Below are 23,576 nucleotides of genomic sequence, written 5' to 3' on the forward strand. Positions count from 1 at the left end.
TCATTCTACACACGTTAAAAAGTTTAGGAAAACACAATTAAATCTTGTTGTTTCAACAACTACTTTGTTAATCAAGGCAACTACTGCAAGTCTTGCTTAATAAACCAATATGGGGGTTGATGATTTCACTCATTTCAATCAAATTATTTCAATTAGATTTGTTTACATTTGTTACACATTTAGAAACCCACTACTTTACAAAAAAAAGTCACAATCAGATAATGATAACATTAACTTTATTAACTGGATTTAGTGGACAATATAAAAGCTTACCATTTTTGTACACCTGCAAGCATTATGCCACTTCAAAAGGTATAACGTTAGAATACTTATTTACATAGGTAATATGTTGGAACCAAAGCTTCCACAACTAAAAACAGATGCAAAATTTGCTAAATATTTCAACTGTATTTTAAAAAATTAAACTAAAAGATAAAAATACATCTCCCACTTGGCAAGTTAAAACATGTGACAAAAAAGAATTACTATTGTGTGAATTTGGAAAAAAAAAAAAAAAATTAGAAATAATTTGGGGGCAATACAACAACAACAAAAAATCCATAGGTAAAAAATAATAATAATAATAAAAAAAATATAGGGATTAAAAAAAATTTAGGAAGTAAAACGAAAATAGAAACAGAAGGCTTAACATCAAATTAAATGACAGATGACATTTTTTTTTCAAATGCAATTAATTATTTGAAATGAAAATCTATATTTGTTTGGTGTATCTCATTGTAATAATTATTAGTTTGACCAATTTTTATATTTCTGTATTTATTTTTTAATTTTTGTTGCAGTCCTCCACAGCTACCAATATAGTTTTGCTGTGTTTATTAAAACATGCTAGCAAGCAAAATGGACACAATAATACAGTGAACTTAACAGGTGGCAGTGGTCTTAAACTTTACAGGCCCTTGACACAACATAGTAACAGTGCAGCTAAAAACAACAATGAACATTTCTTTGGGAAAACCCCTCAATGCAGTTTCTGTAAAATGGTAACTTTGTTCTACAAAGGAGAAGAAAAAAAAAAAGAGGGGGGCGCTAAAGCACTCCAATGGAGTGCTTTAGTGCCCCCCTCTTTTTTTTTTTCTTCATTCAACACATGACAGCATTATGGTATGTGTGAATTAGTACCTATACTACAAAGTCAAAATTAAATGAAAAATAATTAACAGAACAGTACTTCTGTCAGTACTTCTGATCCATTTTGAGCCATCTATATAAGGACAAACAAAAATCATCTGCAGTGCTGTATAAAAGGTGAATTGCCCAACAGAGAGAATCCAAAAACTTTAAAATATTTTTTAAATAATAGAAAAAATATAAACAACTCAAATATTAACATTATATATTGGAAATCACCATTGCACCAATGAACCATTCAAGACCTATCAATCATTTTCAAGTGCTCTCACCCCATAAGCTTGTTTTTCAGAAACTGTGCCTTTGAAGAGAGCTTTTGTCCATCAAGATTTAAAAGTATCTTCTGGAGGACTTCAAAGGTGCATTTAAGTTCTGGTGGGTAGCTCAGGTTCAAACAGTATACGAGTCCAAACAACAGAGCCCATGCTTGTGCAATGTTACCCAAATCAGTGTTAGCCTCCACACCCTCAATCAGGACACCAACGTCCTCTGGGTCATCTTCAGGTTCAGCACCCTCCTTCTGGATGACGTACACCCCCATCACAGTTTGCTCCATGCAGCTTTTTGCCTCGCTGTCCGTATCCTACATGAACAAATATAAGACAACAAAGTAAAATTTAAGAGATTGTTTAAACAACTGTTTCTATGCTGTTCATAAAATCCAAGTAGTCAAAGTAATAAACAGAAAATTACACCACTAAAGTAGTTGTTAGTAATTACTCCAATACATAAATTATAAAATACACCTCTCATGTCAAAAGAGGTGGCATAATTGACCTCTCACCAGCCCCTCCCCCAAAAGGGCCATTGTCCAATTACACATTATAGCAACCATTACTGTGTCTGACAAACATTAACCTCAAGCAAGATGGAGAAGCAGTGTGCCCACCGATACCCCGAGAGATTGTGTCTGGAGGAGTTGTGTTCTTTCCATTCACAAAGTCAAAAACAACGTGAATGGATTAAACAGTGTGGATGGCCCCACTCCCAGGTAAATGTACCAAACATTATGAAGCATGTCTGCTCGCACATTTGGGTACCCATTGGTGCGCAGAGGAAACCATTTGTTTGTCGGACATAGCAAGAGTAACTTAGGGGGACAGGACTCGAGAAAAGGCTAACTCAGCTGCTAAAATAAAACAGGTATAGAAGTGTTAGTACTAAACAGCTCAAAATTCATAGACATTTCTATTTACAAATACTGATGACCATAGCAATGAAAAAACAACAGGACTTGTTTTAATCCAAGTGCAGATTCAAAAGCAATATTGTCTTGATGCATGTTAAATGCATTGTATGTTTGTGTATCAAGTTTAACTACGGTATGCATAAATTTCTTTCCTTCCAATACCAAATTCCATAAATTCTTTATTGCAACGCTTAATACTGTTTGGTATTCAAGACATCCTTTCCCCAATACCAGGTGTCTTGTTGCTAATCTCAAAATTTTAATTTTAACGATTTGCATTTGAGGCAACGTCACAATTTGTATGGTAAATAAAATGGTAAATGGCCTGCATTTATATAGCGCCTTACTAGTCCCTAAGGACCCCAAAGCGCTTTACATATCCAGTCATCCACCCATTCACACACACATTCACACACTGGTGATGGCAAGCTACATTGTAGCCACAGCCGCCCTGGGGCGCACTGACAGAGGCGAGGCTACCGGACACTGGCGCCACCGGGCCCTCTGAACACCACCAGTAGGCAACGGGTGAAGTGTCTTGCCCAAGGACACAACGGCCGAGACTGTCCAAGCCGGGGCTCGAACCGGCAACCTTCCGATTACAAGGCGAACTCCCAACTCTCCATTTGTTAAGCCGAAACAAAATTGACAACTTCATCTCCAAATAAAAGTTATTTTTGCTGCCTATGACAAAATCTACTCAATCCTAATACAAACCTTGGAGATGGCAAGCATGAGACCTCTTATTTTCTTTCCAGGTGTCCCTCCTTTGCTCAGAAAGATTTCCATTAAGCGTGGCGCGTATTGGTCAAGCTCGGCAAAGAAAGTAGATAGCAGAGGCTTTCTGGTGATTCGCAGAAACTCCTTGTCAATCTGCAATAGAAAATAAATACATTGATTAAAAACTCAACTGTATATTTCACTAACTTCACATCTAAGCTGACTAAAGCTGCTTTTAGAAGACCATGCAGACATCAGTGCTGTCTGTGTAGAACATGAATCAGTCTGTGTCAGATCCTGAATTTAAAATTTCCACTGAAGTCACAGGTAAGAGGCAAATGGAACCAAGATCTAGGCCATTTGCTTTTTGAAGTTTGCAAAGACTGCTAAATTGTGCCAGTGGTAGTTCACTCTTTGCAACATAGTACGCTGGTCTAAACAGATTTTTCAGGTTTATTTTTAGTATGTTATTTGCAATTGGTGTTTGTTCTGGGAAAGATATTGCAGACTGAGCAATAATGCATTTCTAATGGGGGCCTTTCTTAAATGTACTGGTCCCAGTAACAAAGGCGCTTGTCGACTCAGAAATCGAGGGAAAACCAACAACACAACCGGCAGAACATTATGTTATTTACACGGGTGCACATACGTGGTCCGCATGTGCGCATTCGCTGTCAAAATAAAAGACGCGCACCAGATAAGAAGTTGCAACGCGCATTTGCGTCCATATAAAAGGCACTGTTTTTGTCCGCTAGAGTGGGATTTTCACGGCACATTCTGCACCACATCTCTGTGCGTTCATCATTTGTTTGAAGCCAGCTCACCTCCTGCAACCACTTTTCCGAGAATACGCGCTTCTTTTGTGGTTTGGACTCCTGACATTTCTTTGGAGGTGGAGGAACAACAAAGTAATTGCTTAAAGGAGCTTCTTCGACATCTTTAAGAGTTCTAAACAAATGTCTGTCCTCCTCCAGAAAATCTTATGTACGCAAACACGCGTTGCAACTTCTTATCTTGTGCGCGTTTTTTATTTTGACAGTGAATGCGCACCTGCGGACCACTTATGTGCACCCCTGGTTATATAGCTTGTCATATTGCAGCCACAGAAATTCTTTTGTCCATGAAACCATTAAGCTGCACTTTCTTTTTGCCTTATAGTCTGATTTGTAATAATTTTTCCGTTTTGTGGTAAGATTTTCTTTGGCTGTCACTTCTGCACCTTGACCTGTCTTATTTGGCTCAGCAGAACTAAAATATATATCCTGCTGCTTTTACACACACACTCACATAACGCTCAGCGATTCTCTGCGCGATCAACCTCTCACATGTTTAAGCTTGCTGCGGGAGATTTCACTTGTCATGTTTGCATAGTAAGCTAACAATTGATAAGACTATGTCAGAGGAATTGGTGCGCAAATTATCATCACTCACCAATCAGTGCTGTCGCTCTCTATACACAGTTCGCGCGATTGCAAAGTGAAAGCAAAAAACAAGCGCAAATTCAAACGCGATTTCAATATGTCACATATTGACAGTGGCTCACCAATGCCAATGACATAATTACCCAGCTACATTTCCGAAAGAATGCAAAAGCATTGACATATATTTTTCCTTCCTATGACAGCCCGACGGGCAGGGCAGAGATAGATTTTGGTGGCCCAACTGGAAAAATCGCTAGCCCCGGGATGTCGGGCTAGCGATTTTGCGAGCCCTGTACAGTGTTTCAATTTTTTTTACCTACTACTCTCCCTGATGGAACAACGCTTGCACTGCCACATACAAGTCACTGAAAGAAAAAAAGAGAAGCAGTTTTAAGGATGGTTTTATTGACCACCTTTTTTTTTACTTTGATTAAATCATAAAACTATCATAAAAATATATGATGGTAAAAACTTACCATGTATTAAAGAGGAGGCACAAACAATCAGAAAAGGGGTCAACTTTCTTTGTGGTGTTACTATGGTAAAGAAAACAGACAAAAAAATTTATAAAAACTCCACAGTGGATTTTTTTTTACTTTGTTGCAAACGTATAAAAAAATACAAATACATATAAATACCTCTTGCAATATAAAATTCACAGATAAATATCCAATCTGTTGCCAAATGTAATAGCAGTGTTTCACACTATGCAATAAAGATGCTGGTAGTTGCGGTAAAGGTCCAACAGGCAATTTTCATAACTATCCGCCATTGCCTTTTCCTCTGACCTCGTGTTTATGCTCTTTTCCCCATGCACTAGCGTTTAAGTCAATTCAAAGGATGCAGTCCCTGAATTTGGACACAGCTAATATTTAGCAACTCGCGCATGCTAGTTTAACTTGCATTACTGCAAGAGGCCGAATGCTTAAAAAAAAGGAGAGAGAATGAAAGAAGAAATGCAAATGATAATAAAAAAAAAAAGTGAAGAAAGACCATGTCTTGCAATAACCGTCATTTAAAACCAAAGTGAATGCTAACAGAGCTAGGTAAAAGTTCAATGAGACAACCATACAACTTTAGCTAACTTCATTTACTTTGAAATTGAATTTCAAACGTGTTAAATATTGAATTAAACACATTAATAACCGCTAAAAACACTATAAGACTAACTGCAAAAACGGGTAACAAAAAAAAGAATGAAATGGAAATGCTAATAATAATATAAATATAGCCGGAGCGGATTAGAAATCAGGTATTAGACGGTACCGATTGGCACCGTCTAATACCCGATTTTCACTGTATTTGCTCCACTCCCGCTGTCTAATGACAAATTACACATTTGGAATTAAAAACATTGGTAAACAATTAACGGACGGAACAACTTTGTTTGACTAAGATATTTTCAGTTATTTATTACTTACCTGTATTGTGGAAGATTCCGCAGAGGGAAACGGCAGTTCACTGAACACATAACTTTCTCCGCGTTCCCGCCTCTTCACTTCTGGGAAGTTTGAGCATGCGCACTAGGCATCGGTTGTTGAGTTGTTGATTTAAAATAATTACATTTAATTGAACTGAAGAATGCAAATCTAGTTCATTAAACTTTTTGTTATTTTATGTTAAACCAACAACTGATAATGATTTAAAAACCTAAACTCAATATGTTCATGTTAAATAGACAAATGTATATTGAATAAATCAAACAACTGCCTTAGTTGACTTTTTTGAGTGAGGGGTCCAATCATTGTAGTTTCATTCATAGTAGTTTCATTGGTTTCAATCACTGTAGAAACCAAATTGCCTGGCGACGGTATGATGTGTACGGCTGCATTTTTCCAGCAAGGCAACCAAGTGGCATCCAGATTGGAGCTTTGTATACTGGAGTACGGGGCCACATGGGTATACCTACAAAAAAAGTGCCTCACACTTATATCTAGACTCTAATTTCTGAGATTTATATTTCCATAGCCAAGTGAAACCCTACTGAGCCACAACAAAACTTTTAAATTAAATAATAAATATTTCAAATATTTTTGGACCATTTAAACCATTAAAATCAGATTTAAATGAGCAGATTTCAATTACAAGTTCAGACATTTTTGCTGTTTAAGCGGTCAAAAGCCAAAACGATCCGCAATTCCTGCTATGGCACAGAAATGTTCACACTTTAATGCACGCCAGTACTTCCAGATTCAGCACGTTTTTATGGACTGCTGGATTTGTTGGTGAAAACAACCAGAATGCAGCAAACTCGTCCAGCTGAGCTTTACGATCAAATACAAGCCACTGATTGGCAACGCTCCCCACTGGATCAATTAGGTGATAACGTGACATCGCTCTCATTATCACTCCTATGTAATTAGAGATTAAACTTAATTTGTGAGTAGATTTAATGCGATCTTCATTCAAACAGCCACTGAAGGTTCTGAGATGAACTACTTAGTAAGAAAGATCTGATCTGCTTAAACCAGCAGTAACTGATTTTAGAGATAAAGGCTGGAAACACCATATCAGCTGAGAGACAACAGCTGAATCATTTCTACAGTCACAGAGAAGCAGTTTAGCCTCTGTGCAGCCTGAGAGGAATAACCAGCAGCTTTGTGGCTCTGCATCTCTGTGTGTGGACAACTGATGGGAGTGACTCACGTTAGACGGCCGATGTGCTGAGGAGGCTTGTCAGAGTGTCTTGATGAAGAGTGAGGTTCCCCAGCGCTGCTGTAAGAGCCCTTCAAGTCTGAGAAACTGACACTAAATCCGATTACCTGCACTGTTTACGTCTCCATATTTGAAATCACATTAGTGCCTGTAATGTTCTCTTCCATTTAGTGTCTTTGAAATTGCGATTAATGGCTTAAATATGAAAGGAGATCCTCTTCATACTATCACTCCTTGATTTTACTCTTGTTAGTTGTTCACATTTTCTGCGAGTAGGAGACTAGTAGCTTATTTCAGCCTTCATATATGATTATCACGATTTACAGCATTGTAATTGGATGTGAAGAGCAGAAACACTGGCTTCTTGGTTCCTCCTAAAAATAGATAATTACTTAAACAGCAGGCTGGCAGTGGATGTAAGTGGTAATGAACAGAACCAATAAAATTAATGAATAAAGCTATGGTAATGACTATTGATAAGCCATATATAGTGCTGCTTGTTGAGTCATCCTGGCTTTCAGGGCTCGTCTGGGCAGTTTCACCCTTGCATTAGGAATGTCCAACGAATTAATCTCACAAAGCAGACTTCAATCATCAAATTTCCCGTGCAGAGTTGGAAGCGCACACATGCATCCTGCTTGCAAAAACCACTGGCTGGCAGAACATGTCGATAGTGTCATGGTGTCGATTAAACTATGGAATATTTGGATGCTACTAATCATTTTCTACTAAGAAAAGCAGCAATCAAAAAATTACCTGGCCCGATGAGTAACCCCTTTATTTCTCCTTTTGTTTATATTTTAACAAAGTCCAAGAAAATGCCCTTTGCATTACAGGCATACTGTACAGTACACAAATGTTGGAGGACTAGACCAGGGGTAGGCAACTCCAGGCCTCGAGTGCCACTGTCCTGCAGGTTTTAGATCTCACCCTGGGTTAACACACCTGAATCAAATGATTAGTTCATTACCAGGCCTCTGGAGAACTTCAAGAAATGCTGAGGAGTCATTTAGCCCTTTAAATCAGCTGTGATGGATCATGGACACATCTAAAACCTCCAGGACACCGGCACTCGAGGCCTGGAGTTGCCTACCCCTGGACTAGACCTTTTCTTTGTCGTTATTCATGAAAGTGTTGGGACAGTGATTCAGAGAACTGTGTAAGTCAGTCAGTTTGTATTATTGCTGCCACAACCATCCATGTTGCTAACGGCTGTTTTTGTAATAACACTATTGAACTATTGTCCATCCTCTGCCGCTTATCCTTTTCAGGGTCGTGGGGGGCTGGAGCCTATCCCAGGTCACCCGTCTGTCACAGGTCTAACACATAGACACAGACAACAATTCACTCCTATGGGCAATTTAGAGTTTCCAATTAACCTATCCTCACTAACTGCAAGTCTTTGGACTGTGGGAAGAAGTCGGAGTACCCAGAGACGACCTACACCAGGGGTGGGCAACTCCAGGCCTCGAGGGCCGGTGTCCTGCAGGTTTTAGACGTGTCCTTGATCCAACACAGCTGATTTAAATGGCTAAATTAGCTCCTCAACATGTCTTGAAGTTCTCCAGAGGCCTGGTGATGAACTAATCATTTGATTCAGGTGTGTTGACACAGGATGAGATCTAAAACCTGCAGGACAGCGGCCCTCGAGGCCTGGAGTTACCCACCCCTGACCTACAGAACATGCAAACTCCACACAGAAAGCCTGATGGTGGAATTGAACTCAGGACGTTCTTGCTGTGAGGTAACAGTGTTAACTATCATGCCACAATAATTCCACAAACTAAGAGATGTAAAAACATAAGAATGAATAAAGTGAAGTCTTTTAGTTTATTAAATGCTTTGTTCTGTCCAGAATAACCAAACTTTAATGTGTTGTTTCTCTTAATTTACAGCCCCAATTAAAAGAAAAAGCTGTTTAAAATTTGAATGAGAACAAATCTCATGTTTTGTTCCCAGTAAAACACAAAACATATCACATGTTTGATATGAGACCTTTTACTATTTCATGAAAAAATAAAAGCTTGATGGCAGCAAAACATCTCAAAAATGTAGGAAGGCAACGAAGGAAAAATAAATGGTGCTAAAAACAAACAGCTGGAGGAACATTTTGCAACTAATAGTAACATAACTGGGTTTGAAAAGAACATCTAAGAGAGGCAGAACTTCTCACAGGTGAAGAAGGACAGATGTTGAGTAATCTGCAACAAACTACTTCTTCAAACTGTGGAAAAACTAAAATTGTGAAGACTTTGAATATGTCATCGTCTGATTGTCTGCATACTATCATTAAAACATCTATTTTCATTGCATGGGGTCAGAAACGCTTACAGAAACCACTGTCTGTGCATTTACCTCCTAATATCACAGCATAGTGTATTCAGCTGCCGTATGACTAAAAACAACTATCTGATTTAGTGATGGGATTTATTGCCTTAAGCAGTAAGGGAGGCAAGGAATTTTCCTCACATGGAGCGATCAAAAACAAGTTTTTTGAAAGCTCTTTCTTCAGAAGACCAGTCTTAAAAATAGCTGATCTCGAGGTAGCAGCTTCTTTGCTAAAAATGCCTCCGCAGCATTGCAAGAGCCAGAATGAAGCTGGTGACTGTCAGACTGGGGGAGAGGGCTTACTTGTGCTGCATCTGGTAATAGATAACCCTGCAACTTAGCGTGCAAAGGGAGAATGCGTGAGTGCCCACTTTGTCAGATTGTCAATATGTCTTCAGGATACGGAGACAGAGTGGGTCTAGAGTTCAGAAAGAGTTTGCTGACGCGATCAGCAAGCCAATATGTTCACCACATTCTAGAAACACATCCATATACTGTAAATGCTGATGTATTTAATTAAGGATGTAACTAAAAATATAATTTGTGACATTTTTTATTCAGAGATTTCATTTATTGTAGGATCTACCTAACAATATAAAGCGCCATGAGTCGACTATTGTTGTAATTTGGTCCTGTATAAATAAAATTTAATTGAATTTCCAGAGCAGGGATCTAAAGAGACTTGAAAGCTGTGGGGCTGCAGGTCCTTTATAACACACGGCTTCTTTTATAGCATCTTTCTACTCATTTGAACACTTTCTCCCACAAGTCTCACTCTTCCAATCACACACTGCACAGAGAAGTCAGGGATTGATGCACCAGCCTGATGATTGGTTGATGACTAAATCTACCACCTGAGCTACAGACATACCTAAAACTGCTTTTCAAAATAAAACGAGAAATAACAAAAAGACAAAAAAACAACAGAACGAAGAAAAACGAATTACTGGAAATCACATGGAACTTACTTGTTTATCCATCTGACACAAAAGACTAATCCAGACTCTTATTATTGGATTTAAAATAATCTTGGGTTTGCTTGTTGGCACAAAATTGCGTGTCAACATATCCCAAGCAGCGTTATTTGGAGCTCTGTTTCAGGCCACGTGGAAATCTAAATCTGAAGCTAATTTATTTATTTGTCATTTATTTGTGTATTTGTATTTGTTGTTTATTTACTTTACATATGTTTTATTTTCAAATGAGTTGAGAGATGAGATAGCCTTTATTTGTCAGTTGCAGGTTTTTTGCCCACAACCGAGATGACAGACCTTGCCGACCGTACATACAATAAACAAACATCACATTGGGGAGACAGGTCAGGCTAGGTAGTGAGGAAAAAACCACAGAAATGTGTAACACAGAAGGATAATACAGGAATGCACAGATATCAACACACCATAGCGCAATAAACACAGACAGCAACATGGGAAAGAGTTCCAGTGTGTACATCTGATCTGGGACCAGTGCAATCTTTCGACTGCGCCTCCAACTGACCCGATGTCCACATCAGAGGGGAGGTAAGCGTTGGAGGTGGCGTTGGATCCGGGGTAGGGAGGGTGATGCGTCGGTGAGTGCTTATCAGTATCAGTATATGTATGTGTGTGCGTGTCCATAGTTCAGCTGAGACATGTGAAATGTTGAGTTACTTTAACAACACTGTGTTGACAACTGACAGATAGATAAAGAAATAAACAGTCTTGCATATATTCTGTGACCTGGTAAAGGCCCCTGAAGCTTTCCAAAGTGAGCCTATGTTACTTGTAAAGCAGGGGTCTCCATCTCCAGGCCTCGAGGGCCACTTTCCTGCAGGTTTTAGATCTCACCCTGGGCCAACACACCTGAATCAAATGATTAGTTCATCACCAGGCCTCTGGAGAACTGCAAGACATGTTGAGGAGGTAATTCAGCCATTTAAATCAGCTGTGTTGGATCAAGGACACATCTAAAACCTGCAGGACACCGGCCCTCGAGGCCTGGAGTCGGCGACCTCTGATGTAAAGTATTACTCAAAAAGATCCTGAGCAGCTTAAAACAGAATAATGCAAAAGACGTTTCATTAGCACTGAGTTCAAATGCATAAAAAAACCCATCAGATGTATTTTGTTTATTTATCCATTCTTTTCTTTTTTTCTTTTATCAACGATAGCTGCAGAGATGCTTTGAATGTATTTCTTGTTTTTCTGCGATGCTGCAGCCACACAGTCTCCACATGTTCAGCATGCTCCTGATAAATAGGACTGGGACTGATTAAGAAAACAAGCTGAGGATCCTTCATTAGCATCTCTGTGAAAAGAGAGAAATGAAACAACACCATGAACATCTTTAAAAATAAGCTGTGCACACTGGTGAAGACTTTATTTCAAGGAGTCGATGAGGTTTGACGTGTGTGGGCAGTCCCAGTGAATCAGGGCTTTGAGTGACTGATGATCAGTTATTACCTCAGGTGGATCCTGAGGGACACTGAGTGTGGTGGATCTGTGAGCAGCTTGAGGCTCTGATTAAAACATGACTGATTTGTGGTTTACTCAAACTCTGCCTGATTCATGAGTGTGCACACACACATGCATGCACATGAAAAGTTATGAAAAAGGTTTTCTGAAAACTGTAAGAACAGGCAAAAATAAATCTGGAAAAACGTAAGTTCATCATTTATTCCAGTGCTCCTCTCTGTTGCACAGCAACAGTTTGGTGGTTTGTGAATACAAATGACTAAATCATATATTTCTCCTCAATTAACAGTTTCAGCCATAAAATCAACACATGTTGAAAATCTTTGTGGTATTTTTCACATTCAATAACTTTGTTTTATTGGTATGTAAGTGTTTAATGGGAGCAATTATTAGTTTCCCTGATGTAGTCAAAACCAGTAATAATAACATAGTTTGGCCTGATATTACTGATTCTTTCCACACAGATTTTTTTGTCCTCTAAAGGCAGCAGGACTGATTCACACACACGGGGTAACACATTCAGTCTGATAAATATGTCCATGGTGTGCTACGGTGGCTACAATGTCCCCCCTTTCAACTGGATTGGCTGATAATAATTAATTATATAATACGAGTAATAATAAAACAACATAAACATACAAGCGGTAGAAATGAGCTTCCTCCGAAGGGTGGCTGGCCTCTCCCTTAGAGATAGGGTGAGAGGTTCGGCCATCCGGGAGGGGCTCAGAGTAGAGCCGCTGCTGCTCCACATCGAAAGGAGCCAGCTGAGGTGGTTCAAGCATCTGACAAGGATGCCTCCTGGGTGAGGTGTTCCAGGCATGTCCCACCGGGAGGAGGCCCCGGGGCAGACCCAGGACACGCTGTGATTGTATCTCTCGGCTGGCCTGGGAACGCCTTGGTGTTCCCCGGATAAGCTGGAGGAGGTGGCTGGGGAGAGGGAGGTCTGGGCCTCTCTGCTTAGGCTGCTGCCCCCGCGACCCGGCCTCGGATAAAGTGGATGAAGATGGATGGATGGAATAAAACCTATTAAAACATTTCCCAGCTGGATAGCTGGGACAGTCAGTGCGTTATATATTGAATCAGGCACACATTCATAATGTGAAAACACTCTGTGCATTATTGTAAAATCAGTAGTCACTGACATAAATGAGACATCTTATAAAGTGATCTATAGCAACATTGCACATCAGTTTGCCTGCTACATTTTACAGCGTTAAGTGTGCCTGAACTCTTTCACTGAAGTATTTAACCACGATAAAAGGTTACTTTCAGGTCTTCAAGATAAAATAGGAAACAAATAATGTCCAACTTTGCAGTTTTCTGCAGCAGGGTTCCTCTTTTATATGTACTATTAATATTCCCTCTACCCCAATACGCCTTCAGGCACCTGCTGCTGCAGCCCCACAGCACCTCTGCCACCAGACTTCATCGTGAGAAATACTGCTGGGAAGTACAAAAGTGCAAATTTGATCTCCACTTACTAACAGTGCTACTTATTAATACTACATATCTGCCCACTCTATTTGTAGTTAAAGGCTCTGCAAACCCACGCAGCTATGAGTAAAAACACCTGTGTGGGTGGATAAAAAAATACATTCTGGATAATACATTTTTATTGATCAAAATGCCAAACAATACTCCAAATGTGCTCTGCAAGCCGCAGCAGGAGCCACCATGAAAAACGATCATTTTTTCATGAATCCTTACTTTTGTTTGAAAATGTTGGAAAAATAATATTGGAGACATCTTTTTATTATCTTTATTTTATGAGGGGTGCCCCCCCCTCCTCCTCCTTGGTGGCATCCCTGCCCAACACATCTTAAAAATGCTACAAATACAACATAAAACAAACAAAAATCCACAGCATAGCACAGTGGTTCAAAAAACATTACAAAAGTGGCTTTTTTCAAAAGAAATATCCACAAGTCTCCTTCACTGCAGTCCTTATGCTGTTTTTAGATTCACCAATAGTCAGAGGCGTGGTTAAATTCCCTGCTTTGTCTTCATGATGCAGAGTCACTACAATTGATATAAACTAATCAACTAAAACTGATATACATTTATAGACTGGAGATTAATACTAAAATTCAAATTGCAAAATAGTTGAAAAGTTTAATCTTTTAGGTTTTAACAATGAATCAACATTAGCCAGAAAACATCGGAAATGTAAGACCACAGCGACTGGAACATGCAGTGCTGGTTCGGGATTAACAGGAGCTTCACATATAGAAACGATCCGGTTTAGTAAACATATAATACATGATGCGTTTAGAAAAAAATGTGTTTGATGGCTTATTTTATTTTCAGCGGACCCGCAGAATCAGCAGATGGTGGAAGACGTGCAGGCTGCTCCTTCGTGTTGAGCTACAGACGAGGAGCCCATTGGCTTCGTGGATATGTGGTGAGGGGGGAGCGGGGCTTCCTGCGCTATAAAAGCGGAATGTGCGCGCGTGGAGAGGACGGTACCTTCAGTCAGTCGACCGGTGAGCATCACAGAAATCCACACGCAGACACGCACAGCGAAGCCATGAGTGAGGTAGGTTCTTCTTAGTAAATCGCTTTTTCCGCTTTGTGTTTGCACTTTGGCGTCAGAGACAACTGATATTCCGGACTTGCTGTAAAGTTATAAGAGCTGCAGATTCAAATAATAATAATATTTAACCCTTCGCTTTGTCCAACACTCTTGATGCTGAGATCATCGATATTCAACTTTGGTGTAGAGCCATAAAAAGATAACATGCACACATGTTTAACATGAAAAATGAGCTCAGTGTGCGCTTTTCTCGATTTTCCCCCACATTCCTACATTTTACGCAAAAAAGCGATAAGCGATGTTACAGTGAGTCGCAGCCTAGATGAATATTGCTTCTGTTGTCATGATGTGATCTGATGTGCAGCTACCAGGCAGACTCTCAGCATGCGTGATGGGATTTTTGCAGCTCTGATGATCTTAATCACTTCACAAACTTAAAATGACAGCCAGCACAGTCAGGTGGTTTGAGCCACTCCTCAAACCGCTGAACTGTGTGTGTGTGTGTGTGTGTGTGTGTGTGTGTGTGTGTGTGTGTGTGTGTGTGTGTGTGTGTTCAAGTTTTACTGGTGAATATGGCTACCACTGACATTTCAGGCAGCATTGACCTGCACAGTTAGTGTAATCACACAACTATTCAGATGTGATAGAAGAAGCCAGTCTGATAATGTCAGAGTGGAGATTAGAAGTAAGAGTGTTCACTGGCAGGGTAAGTCCTGTTGTTTCTGAATTATTCAAGGCTAGCTGGGAACCCAGGGAAATAAAACATTCCTTGAGCATTCACAGGGAGCCAAGGCTCCAACCCAAGAACCTGGACTGACTAAAACCATATAATACAAGGCTACTTATAACCTGTCTCCAGCTCTGAGTCCACTGTTGGGCTTTATTATGCAGTAATAATGTCACTCGATTGGTGCTTCCAGTGTATGTAAATTATGATGAACACCAGCTTTCTCTACCCTATGAATCTTTTATTGGAGACTTGTTATGTCTTTTTGTTCACTCACATACACACATACACAAACTCAGTGACTTCTCCCCTCCCCTCCTGTGTGCTGCTTACAGAGCGAAGTTAAAGTCCAATAAATAAGTCATTATTACCCAAAGGAAAAGTCATGAAATAAAATTGCATAGTGCATGTCTGTGATGGATTCTTGTGTCTTTAAAAACAGCAAGGCCAGGGCAGGAATCTGTCGCTCTGAATGAATAATTAAATGCAAATCAGTGGTGGGCTCCATTTACCTTTAAACACTGCTCTTCTAGCTCGTTTTTATTGCGCTCAGAATCCCACACAGCTTTAATGCTCGTCAAGAAAACCGGCATTCCCACCAGAAGCAGAGAAGACTCACATCGCTATAGAATCATTAACAACAACAAACTTTATTTATATAGCACATTTAAAAAACAGTGGTATGCCAAAGTCAACATACAAGAGGGTCAGATATAAGTAATAGAGACAGATGAAGACTATGGCAAGTACCATGTATGTTCGCAGGTTGATGGCATTAAAAACACAGAAACAAAAGAAATACAAATAAAAGCATCATAGAACGATATGTGTAAAGGATAAAAGAGTCAAGAAAATTTTAAAAAGAATTTAAAGTTAAGAATAGAACTAAAGTATCTCAGTCTTTCCATGTTCTGTGCAATATTTTTGGCTCATGTGCAATTATTTTGGTCCCAGTCTGTTTCAATGTTTCCTCCTATGTATACACTGTTTTTTTATTTTATTCTATTTATTTAATTATTTATTTATTTTCCGCCTTCATTGTATATTGGTTTCTCCTTCTTACTTTAGCACCTTTGTGGTTCAGCTACCCAATTTCACTGTGCAAGAAACTGCACAATGACAATAAAAAGCTCTAAGTCTAAAGTAGCAACAAGCATTAACTGGTAGAAAAGTTGAGGTTAAATAAATAGGATTTAACCGCGATTTGAAGGATTGAATGGAATCGGACTCACGGATAATAATGGGGAGGTTATTCCACAAATTGGGTGCAGCCAAGGCAAATGCGTGGTCACCTGTAGTCTTCAGATCTCGGCTGTACCAAAAGTGACTGGGAAGTAGGGCTGTGCGATATGACCAAAATCTCATATCCCGATATAAGACATCTATCATCCTGATAACGATATAAATCACAAATTTAACATTTTCTGTAAAGTCTGTGAATCTCGGGCAGCTCGACTTGCGTGAAGTGTTTCCAGCTGGGCGTCGTGTAGCCGGAGTCGAGTGTTTTAACCGAAGCATTTTTAGACATAAGTTGTAATGGCCGCCGTTTTCTTTGTGAGTATTTATTACACGGCGTGCTGCGGGGAAAAGCCTGTTCTAACGTTTGAGTCTAAGGTTTATTTTTTAGCTTTTTTACTTGTCATCCGTAAATAATCTGCTCTTTCACGTGATTCAGTTTATTTTGAAAAGTCTCAACAGGATCTTGAGCTTTATTGTGAAAGGTTTATGTGGAACATAAACAAGCGGACACGCGATGGTGTTACCATCATTGTTGCTAATGACAACGCATAAAAACAAAGGCTTGTCCGTCCGTAGTGTGGTTATATTAAATATAAGAGAAAGAGAGAACTTCAATAAATTAATATAGCCACTACAGTGACCATCAAAACCATGAAAAAATATTGCCGTAAGCAGTTTATTTTGCGACACCACGAAACAAACGATAGCATAAAATGAAACGACAGACGTTTTTATATCGTCATCCGATATATATGGTTATATCGAACAGCCCTACTGGGAAGATGATCTTAGTACCCCAGCACGGGTGTATGATCTACGTAGTTCAATTAAGTTGTCTAGACAATGGCGGAGACCTTTATCAAAAACACGGAGACTTATTTCTCTAGGGACACTTGATCTTACCATCTAAAGCAAGTACAGGCAGTGCATATAAGCAATAAATATGCCTATAAACACCGTGTAACTGCATTACAGCAATCTACCGAGGCTAAATCCTGTTTCAAAGCCAGACAGCACTCTACACCAGCCAACTTACTGCCTGGATTGGTAGTGTTTTAAAAATCAATGCATGTATCACTGTCATATTAAGCCTTACACTATGATTAATGAAAAAAAAAGGCCATAAGTATTGTTCAGGCTCGGACTGATTCATCTTTGGCAATGTCCACAAACATCAGGCAGTCTGAGGCTCCTGTGGTGAAAGTGGCTTAAATGTGCTGCCTGTCACCATAGCGATGAACAATTCTGCATTTCCAGCCAGTAAGAGGCTTTGAAATTACATTAACAGCATTTTAGGCTGGTGAGGGCTGCACTGCTGATGTTTGTGTTGCATATTATCCATAAATCTCTCAACATTTTGTTTCTCAAACTCAACCAATGTCTTTGAACTCGGCATCATCTTCTTATTTACGCTACATAAAATAGAAACTTTCATTTAGTTGCTAGTTGCTGTGCACATGTCTAATGGGAATTTTCCAGTGTAAGTAACCTAGTGTCGCTTGTAGTTGCTGTTGTGCTGTTTCGAGTTTTGGTCCTTTTTTTGTTTGCTTAAGCCTCCGGTTGTTGAACAAAAATTTAATTAGATGGCTCTCAGTGGAGAGGTTTCAGCCAGCTGTTTGTGGTTGCCAAGATATGTCCGTTCCACTTTTCAGATTTCCAGCTAAAGATAATGACTGCTTGTGTAGCCCAGTTTCTCACCTGGAGCTGTGCCTACAATACCCAGCACCGTGGTGGTTCAGGGGGAAAAGTGCCAGCCGTGCAAATAGGTACAGTAGGCTGCTCCACAGGGCAGATCCATGTAAGAGAGAGAAAAACACACCTGGATTGGTCACATAGCTACTGGATAACTGTAAAAAAAACCTCCTCTAACAACAATTTGTGATTTCTGTATTCACTTGGTTACATCTTTAATGATTTTTCCTGTTTCAGTCACTGAGAGCAGTGAGGATGCCGCTGCCCGGTGCTTCTTTGGTTACATGCAGACTGTAGGGGCTTTACACCTAGGTCATGTTTTCATTTATAAAGGTATACGACCCCTATTTTGGTGACATACTGCCAGTGACCCCTTCTCAAGAAGCAAGTGAGCAGTCAGATGGTGTATATACAGTTTAACCAGATAAACCACTGTTGAGGTAAAACTCAAATTTACCATGAAAATTCCAAGTTCTTTATTGTTGTAGTAAATATCAATTTTCTTTTACTTTTCCGAGGATGTGTTGTGAGCTGAGCTCTTCCATCTTCCCATCACTCTCTCTAACTCCAGACACCTTTTGAAGGAAACTCATTTCCACCACATGTATCCCCAAGCTCATTCTTTAAGTTACTGCCAACCAGAGATGGGCAGTAACGCGTTACAAGTAACGCGTTACTGTAATCCGTTACTGTAATCCGATTACTTTTTTCAAGGAACGAGTAAAGTAAGGGATTACTTTTGCAAAAACGGTAATTAGATTACCGTTACTTTCCCGTAGGAACGCTGCGTTACTGCGTTACTAAAACTGTGATTTTTTTGCGAGAATGTCTCATGACAGTGACGTAAGCGAGTGCGACGTTCGTGACAACAGCTGTGTGCAGATCAACAATGGATCATATATCGAGTGCAGAGAGAGTATGAGCGTGCAGCGTTTAAAGCGTGGAAGTACTGACCTTACTTCTTACAAAAACATTAGTGTCCGTTGTGCGTGGGAAGAAAACTTCTTTTTACAGCGAAAAATCCTTAAACTTCTGAGCAAGCACCGAGTAGCTACGACGTAATGGGAAACTCACAGAGAAACTCGCGGATTCTTCCACTGACCGCTGCACACCTGCACCAGGGTAACCCTCCGCCTACCCCACTCCTGCTTTACAGGTGAAAATAGAGCAACAGGACCGCTAGTCTGTGACTTTATTTATTTTCTGCTGTGTTTCGCTTGCATCTATTTGAAAGACTGAGTGTAAACACAAAAAAATATTTTATTTTATGTGCTGGAATGTGCAGAAAATAGGTTTAAATGTTAAACTAATTTCTTCCAGTCAGAGAATGTTGCAGATAATTTAATTTTTGCTTGATGCATAAAGTTAAAAGATTAAAACTAATAAAACAAGTTTTAAAAAGAGACCTTTCCATTTGATTACATTTTGTATGATGATTATGCAGAAAAAGTAGAATTGGGCTGAAAGATCTATCACTTTATCACCTATTCAGGTTGTAAATCGTGTTTTTAAAAAGTAACTAAGTAACTAAGTAATTAATTACTTTTGAAAATAAGTAATCAGTAAAGTAACGAGATTACTTTTTGGGGGAAGTAATCAGTAATTAGTTACTGATTACTTTTTTCAAGTAACTTGACCAACACTGCTGCCAACAATACGTAGTAATGTAGATCAATGAGTAAATTGCTTCACCTTCAAGCTTAGCTCTATTTATGGCAACAGACTGGTACTATCTGGTACTGTACTCCAGATCTCTCCCTCTACTTTGCTTTCTTTCTACTCATGAACTCCTCCCTAAATGTGAGCAGGTAAGCCATTGTTTTATGGCTGAGAGGCATGGCCATTGGACTTAATGGTGCAGCCACTTATCACTGGGCCACAGATGTAGCCTTAGTCTATGTCCAAACTTGGTATATCAGCAGTTATTGAGTAGTTGTCCTGTTATTAATGCTTGTAGAACAATAAAACAGTAGTGAAATTGTTTAATATCAGAAAAGATAAAGGAATATGATGATTTCATATGTGTTGTTCTCTTATCTGGAACATAACCTGCTGTGGAGCAGGTTTCCAGCTACCATGGCAACATATTCCAGTAAGAAGTGAACCACCTTTGTTGTACAGAAAACCAGTTTACCCTGAAGATTTCTGGATAAGATGAAATACTGCTTTGTAGTACAGGCCTCTGATGGCAAGGTCCAACACCCACCAGGAACATGTCTACCTTTTTGCAACTTGAGCTAAGTTATCACTGTGATAGTACAACTACTGAATGGATTGCATTAAATTATCCATCCATTTTCTGCTGCTTATCTAATTCAGGGTCACGGGGGAGTTGGAGTCTGTCTCAGCTGACATAGACCATGGACAGATCACCGTGGCTAACACAGAGAGACAGACGAGCATTCAAACTCACACCGATGGCCAAGTTAGAATCACACTTATGGTGGTACCCAGAGAGCGCCCACAAAAAGAACAAACTGCACAGAAAGGCCCCGACCAGATGATCAGTTCAAACCCAGGACCCAGTGCTAATCACACCCCTAACCGATGGCCAGTGTTGGTCAAGTTACTTGAAAAAAGTAATCAGTAACTAATTACTGATTACTTCCCCAAAAAAGTAATCCCATTACTTTACTGATTACTTATTTTCAAAAGTAATTAATTACTTAGTTACTTAGTTACTTTTTAAAAACACGATTTACAGCCTGAATAGGTGATAAAGTGATAGATCTTTCAGCCCAATTCTACTTTTTCTACATAATCCATCATACAAAATGTAATCAAATGGAAAAGTCTCTTTTTAAAACTTGTTTTATTAGTTTTAATCTTTTAACTTTATGCATCAAGCAAAAATTTAATTATCTGCAACATTCTCTGACTGGAAGAAATTAGTTTAACATTTAAACCTATTTTCTGCACATTCCAGCACATAAAATATATATTTTTTGTGTTTACACTCAGTCTTTCAAATAGATGCAAGTAAAACACAGCAGAAAATAAATAAAGTCAAAGACTAGCGGTCCTGTTGCTCTATTTTCACCTGTAAAGCAGGAGTGGGGTAGGCGGAGGTTTACCCTGGTGCAGGTGTGCAGCGGTCAGTGGAAGAATCCGCGAGTTTCTCTGTGAGTTTCCCATTACGTCGTAGCTACTCGGTGCTTGTTTGGAAGTTTAGGGGTTTTTTCGCTGTAAAAAGAAGTTTTCTTCCCACGCACAACGGACACTAATGTTTTTGTCACTTTTTATGGAATCAAACTCAAAGTAAGGTCAGTACTTCCACGCTTTAAACGCTGCACGCTCATACTCTCTCTGCACTCGATATATGATCCATTGTTGATCTGCACACAGCTGTTGTCACGAACGTCGCACTCGCTTACGTCACTGTCATGAGACATTCTCGCAAAAAAATCACGGTTTTAGTAATGCAGTAACGCAGCGTTCCTACGGGAAAGTAACGGTAATCTAATTACCGTTTTTGCAATAGTAATCCCTTACTTTACTCGTTACTTGAAAAAAGTAATCGGATTACAGTAACGCGTTACTGCCCATCTCTGCCGGTGGCCTGCACTGAGTTAAACTGGAATAAATAATGTCATTTGCAATTGAGTGTTCAGACTTTGTTGTGGTAAATAAAGTAACTTTTAGGACAGTGATGTGGTCTTCCTCACCCTGGCACTTACTACACAGACTGACGTTACTTCATTCAGGCAGTAGTCTCAGACTGTTCACCTTTTCACTTTTATCACCTTTTTGGCTTCTCGGTGCACAGTGTTGCTAGCACAATGGTGAAGTCATTAGCAAAGTTGTCACACAGAATGAAGATGCACAGGAATAAAGTTTTCCTGTGTGGATTCTCTCCAGGAACTCCAGTTTCCTCTGGAATTCCACTTTTTTCTGGAAAACAGACAGGTGGTGATTTCATATGTGTTGATCTCTTATCTGGGATATGTTAGGTTCTGGTGAGAGAGACTGAGCAGCTGTCTGTGATGGACTGGTGACCTGTGTAGGATGTATGACAGCTGTGACTGTGAATCGGACATGAACAGAGATCTTTTTAACTTATTGGTGGACAATGTCATGATGCACTGCACAATAATAACCATCAGGAAGATGGACAAAGCCACACAACTGAGACTCACAATGCAACAAAACAGATTTAGCCCTGGTGTCAAATTGTGCAGCAGCTTTTAGTGGACACCTCCACCTGCTAAAAGCTAGTGTCAACAAGACTGTACTCAGATGTGGAAATCAGATTTTCTTGTGATGTCTCTGTAATTCTGCTGCAGGTTAATCGTGCTGTGCTTAAGTGCTGCTTGACATTACAGTTTTTTTAGGATTTGACTAGCCTTTTAAATCAAAGTCATTTTCATTGTGATGATTCACTTTAAGCATGTTGTTGCGTGTGGGCTGTGGCGTGTACAGTGTGTGGATGATTAAATGGCAATTTCTTAGTCATCTGTTAAAAATCTGCTTGAAAATGTAATTATTGAAAGATGGCCACGAGGCCATATTAATGGGGATATCCTGTTTTGTCCTTCAATCAGTGCATCGACATTTAAGTGGTCTCCTGTTGTGTTCACCTACCTCATACTTTAATTATATTGAGAGTGGTGGCTATCATGGCTGCTTGGCAAAGCATTTAGTTTCATCATCCAAAGTGGACTAGAGCCTTTTTTATTAAATTAATGAGATAAGAGTGTTAGAAGTTGCTGATCAGTGTAAAAAGGACAGCAAGCTGAGTGGGGGAAAGCGTTCAGGGATAGATTTTCCTTAAAACTCCTTTTTGCTGACTGAAGATGAGGTGATAGAGATGTGGACTAAAGTGATGATTAGAGGAAAAAATCTCTGCAACTGGGAGAAAACGTTCAAATAAATTTTGACTGAAATATTGTTGATGTTTTTTTTCTTGCTCATTATTTCAATCTCCAATTCTCTATATGAGTTTCCCTAATCCTGCTTTAAACAGTGAACAGAGATTACACTAAAGTAATTTGGTGGCATTCCTGGTTTCTGCACATGGAAAATGACAAACAGCAGCGAGAGAAGAGTGGGATGAGTAAGGCCAACATGGGGAAAAATAAGACTGACTGCGGTAGGGATGCACCGATACCGATACTGGTATCGGGTATCGGGGCCGATACTGTAAAATGTGTGTGTACTCATACTCGTAAAAGTTAACCGATACCATGAACCGATACTAACTTATTTGGGTGGCTTGTCATTTCTGTTGTAGTTTTTTAGATTGGTCACTAGGGGGACATCCCACGCTAAACAGGCACAGGGTTAGACGAGTGAGACTGGTGGTTCCAGATAAAAAAGAGAAACTGGAGGCTGCTGTAGCTAGGCTAAACAAAATGTCAGCAGTGTGGAACAGCCAACTTTAACTCAGGTTTTGGAAAAGCGATGAAAAATGTAAAGAGAAAATCCACGGGCAGTTAAAATAACAGAGGCTCTGACTCATTTTATCGCTCTG

The 23,576-nt window shown here is 39.6% G+C and overlaps 1 protein-coding gene across 2 annotated transcripts in view; it reads left to right on the forward strand.

The window, feature by feature from the left end:
• The first annotated feature begins 14,182 nt into the window (after positions 1 to 14,182).
• The window catches only part of pcp4a (Purkinje cell protein 4a), a 33,366-nt gene continuing 23,972 nt past the window's right edge, over positions 14,183 to 23,576 (forward strand). Inside the window, exon 1 of one of the 2 annotated variants that reach the window (XM_087846763.1) lies at positions 14,183 to 14,451. In XM_087846763.1, the coding sequence (XP_087702889.1) occupies positions 14,194 to 14,451 (258 nt within the window). In that variant the 5' untranslated portion in view covers positions 14,183 to 14,193. The remainder of the gene's footprint in view (positions 14,452 to 23,576) is intronic. The other variant, XR_015719686.1, reaches the window with a different exon arrangement.

The sequence above is a fragment of the Neolamprologus brichardi genome, chromosome 10 (assembly GCF_056152115.1).
Source record: "Neolamprologus brichardi isolate AB-2024 chromosome 10, ASM5615211v1, whole genome shotgun sequence".
Classification (NCBI taxonomy): domain Eukaryota; kingdom Metazoa; phylum Chordata; class Actinopteri; order Cichliformes; family Cichlidae; genus Neolamprologus; species Neolamprologus brichardi.